We start from the raw sequence: 4,495 nt of genomic DNA, 5'->3' as shown, positions 1-4,495 counted from the left end.
TCGGTCAAGGGAAAAAGGGTATGGTCTTCGTTTAGAGGGATAGGTGTCTTGCTTGAGTGCTGGGATGGATCTGCCTGGTTTTGCCGGATGTAGCAGGCAAGCTAGCCGCGAGTTACAGGAGAACCTGCTGACTCGCGAACGATAAGGGTAGACTACAGAGCGTAAGGTAACTAAGAGCGTGGGAAAGGAATATGAAGTCTGGAGGACGTAACAAATGGAAATCTTTTTTTTTTAAATCATTTGTTTTTTGAAAGTAAATCAGAAATTATCATATATATAAATAAAACATAAATGATAAATTTATAATTGATATGTGTCATTTAATTAATTATATATATATATGTACAAATGATACATTGATATAATTCAATATAAATGGAGGCAACTGAATTTAATGATTTAATGATGTGAAAAATAATTAACCTAAATATTTCATTCTCCTAAAATTAAAGAATAATTAGTTTTTGAGAAATTAAAAATATGAAATTGAATAACTAATCACATATCTATCTGTGTGTTTTCCTTAAACTTTCTGATAAGTTGTAATCCATTGAATAAATGTTCCAAATTACAACCCATGAAGTACATTAAATGGCATTTTTGTACCGATTAATGTATTTATTCTAATTAATATGTGATCGAATGATCAAAAGATTTATAGGTTTCTTGTAATAATTGTGATTATTTTCAAAAAATTCGATCATGTAAAACTTGTTTTTTTTTTTTAATTCTTTTTTCTCAAAAGTAAACTGAAAATTATTATATATATATATATATATATATATATATATATATATATATATGTATATATATATAAAATATAAATAATAATCCGATTAATCATTTTTTTCAATTATTCAACCATATATACATATTTACACAAATCATATGATAATATAATCGAACATAAATGGAGGCAATTGAATCAAATAATTTATTGATGTGACAAATGATTAATTCAGATAGATAATTTTCCTTGAATCAAAGATTAATTAATTTTCAAGAATTAAAATCATGAAATTAAATAACTTATCATTAATCTATCTGTATGTTTTCTTTAAACTTCTCAATGAGTTTCAATCTATTGTATTGATGTTCCAAATTACAATCCATGAAGTACATTACACGGCATTTGTTCAATAAATAATATTTTCATTTCAATTATTATTTCAGCAAATAATCAAAAAATATATAGGATTTTTTTAATAATCATATTCACTTCTAAAAAATTTGATTGATGTAAAAATTTTTTTTTTCGAAAAATTCTTCTTTTTATCAAAAGTAAATTAAAAATTGTGATAAACATGGATGAAATGTATCTGATAAATTTATTGATCATTTTTTTCGTTTAATTAATTATATGGATATACAAATTATACATTAACATCATTGAATATAAATGTAGGCAATCAATTTAAATAATTCAATGATATAAAAAATAATAATTTGAATAAATCATTTTTCTCAAATTGGAAAATAATTAATTTTCAAAAATTAAAAATATGAAATCCAATAACTAATCATTGATCCATCTGTATGTTTTCTCTAAACTTTTCAATAAGTTCTAGTCCATTGTATAAATGTTCCAAATTACAATCCATAAAGTAAATCGAATGGCATTTTTTTAATGAATAATATTTTTATGTCAATCAATATGTGAGCGAATAATCAAAAAATATATGGGATTTTTTTAATAATTATATTCTTTATTAAAAAATTTAATTAATGTACGAATTTGTTTTTTTCTAAATTCTTTGTTTTCTAAAAGTGTTGACAACAACATTGTGAAAGCAACTAGTCGGTCGCGCGCCTTTCAACCCACGCGCCGCAACAAGCATTTCACACTTTCTAGTTGCGCGACACAGAAGAAAGTATTACGTCACGCGCGCTGCTCACGCCACCCACGCAGCCGAGCGCGTCGCGTAATCGGCCAACGTGGTCTCCCGCTGCTGAAGACCAATTGAGGCTGCGATGAGAGACCACCGATCTCACCGATCGGCAGGACACTTCGGTTTCGCCGGAACTGACCAAGACGAACTAACTGCTACGCTACGCTACACCACACTACGCCACGCAACGCTACGATTCCAGACCAGCACGCAGACTTTGACGACTGCATGACGGATCCTGTTCAACTGGCAACAGCCAGCCCAACCCAAAAGACAAGTGCTTGCAATCCACCAGCTCCGTGGGTGCTTCATCGAGTGAACCTCCCGTCAAGGCCTCTGACTAGGCCACCGGCGGTTCTGCAATCAGTGTGGGACGTGAGAAGAGCGAGAGTGACGTCACCGAGTTACTACCGCCGCATTCCGGCAGCGATCTCTCCGTTTCCCGAGCCTCAACGCATCTACGTATCAACGGCTACCCAGACGACCCAGTCTGACAGCGAGTGGGAGTCTCCGCAACGAGCAACGGAACCGGAGAATCGCCGCCCTCCAACACCGCCTAGCTCTCCGGAAAGCCGGTATACGCCGCCTCCAAGGACCGCGCCAACTCATCGCTGCACTTCATCACTGCAGCCTCCACCGCGGTGTAACAGGGCGACGACCGCCCCTTCCCTCGCGTGGAAACCATTAATATAGCTTGTATATATGTATATAAAACTATAAATGAATAAGATGTATATACAATAAATAAAAACAACTAATCTTTGAAACTACAGCTATCTAGTCCTTCCACGCGGCTCGGTCGAACAACTAGCTAACAACAAATAGCGAAAGAAAAGTAAATTTAGAATAATAATATATATAGATAAAATATAAATAATAAATTTATTTATTATCATTTTTATCCAATTAATTATATATGTATAGAAATTATACATTGATATAATTGGATATAAATGGAGGCAATTAAATTGAATAATTTAATGATACAAAAAATAATAATTCAACTAAATCATTTTTCTTAAATTAAAGAATAGTTAATTTTCATAAATTGAAAATATGAAATCAAATACCTAATTATATATCTATCTGTATGTTTTCTTTCAACTTTCCAATAAGTTCTAATACATTGTATAAATGTTCCAAATTGCAATCCATGAAGTACATTAAATGGCATTTTTCTAATGAATAATGTTTTTATTCTAATTAATATGGGAGCGAATGATCAAAAAATATAAAGGTTTTCTTTAATAATTATATTTATTTTCAAAAAATTTAATTATTGTAGATCTTTTTTTTTTTAAATCCTTTTTTCTCAAGAGTAAATTGAAAATTATAATATATATATATAAAATATGAGTAATAATCTTATTTATCATTTTTCTTATCAAATTAATCATATGTATATACCAATTATACATTAATATATTCGAATATAAATGGAGGCAATTGAATCAAATAATTTGATGATGTAGAAAGTGATTAATTCAGATAGATAATTTTTCTCGAATTAAAGAATAATTAATTTCCTAAAATTGAAAACATGAAATTCAATAACTAATCATTCATCTATCTGTATGTTTTCTTCAAACTTTTTCATAAGTTCTAATCTATTGTATAAATCTTCCATATTACAATCCATATAGTACATTAAATGGCATTTTTTGATTGAATAACATTTTTATTATAATTGATGTGTGAGCAAATAATTAAAAAATGTATAGAATTTTTCTGATAATTATATTCATTTTTAAAAAATTTAATTCATGTAAAAAGTTTTTTTTCCTCAATTCTTCTTCTTTTGAAATTTAATTGAAAATAATGATATATATGAATAAAATATAAATAAGAAATTCATTTATCATTTCATTTAATCTATCAATTATATATACATACAAATTATACATTATTATAAGTGATTATAAATGTAGGCAAATAAATCAAATAATTTAATGATATGAAAAATTATCATTTAAATGAATCATTTTTCTCAAATTGTATAATACTTAAGTTTAAAAATTGAAAATATGAAATTAAATAACTCATCATTTATTTATCTGTATGTTTTCTTTAAACTTTTCACTAAGTTGTAATCCATTGTATAAATGTTCCAAATTACAATGCATAAAGTACTTTAAATAGCATTTTTTTGGTGAATAATATTTTTTTTTTAATTCATATGTGTTCAAACAATGAAAAAATATATAGGATTTTTCCAATAATTATATTGATTTTTGAGAAATTCAATTAATGAGAAAATTTATTATTTTAAACATTTTCCTTTTTTTAGAAGTAAATTAAAAATTATAATATATCTGAATGAAATATAAATAATAAATTCATTTATAATTTTCTCCATATAATTGATTATATATATATACAAATGATACATCAATACAACTCAATATAAATGGAAGCAATTGAAATAAATAATTTATTGATATGAAAAATAACTAACTCAGATAATTTATTTTTCTCAAATTAAAGGATAACTAATTTTGAAAAATTAAAAATATGAAATCAAATAACTAATCTTTTATCTATCCGTTTGTTTTCATTAACCATTTGAATAAGTTCTAATCCATTGTATGAATGATCCAAATTAAAAT

At 27.3% G+C, this 4,495-nt stretch overlaps 1 protein-coding gene across 1 annotated transcript; it reads left to right on the top strand.

The window, feature by feature from the left end:
- Positions 1-2,117: 2,117 nt before the first annotated feature.
- Positions 2,118-2,582, top strand: LOC107219013 (lysine-rich arabinogalactan protein 19-like). Its single transcript, XM_015657069.1, has one exon. The coding sequence runs from the start codon at positions 2,118-2,120 to the stop codon at positions 2,580-2,582; it is 465 nt and encodes a 154-aa protein (XP_015512555.1).
- The last annotated feature ends 1,913 nt before the right edge of the window (positions 2,583-4,495 follow it).

The sequence above is a fragment of the Neodiprion lecontei genome, chromosome 2, assembly GCF_021901455.1.
Source record: "Neodiprion lecontei isolate iyNeoLeco1 chromosome 2, iyNeoLeco1.1, whole genome shotgun sequence".
Classification (NCBI taxonomy): Eukaryota; Metazoa; Arthropoda; class Insecta; order Hymenoptera; family Diprionidae; genus Neodiprion; species Neodiprion lecontei.
The sequence above is the reverse complement of the archived record's forward strand: the minus strand, read 5'-3'. Positions and strand labels throughout refer to the sequence as shown.

Excerpts from the sequence above, each read along its gene's own strand:
- LOC107219013 (XM_015657069.1), top strand. The coding sequence starts at position 2,118 with ATGACGGATCCTGTTCAACTGGCAACAGCCAGCCCAACCCAAAAGACA.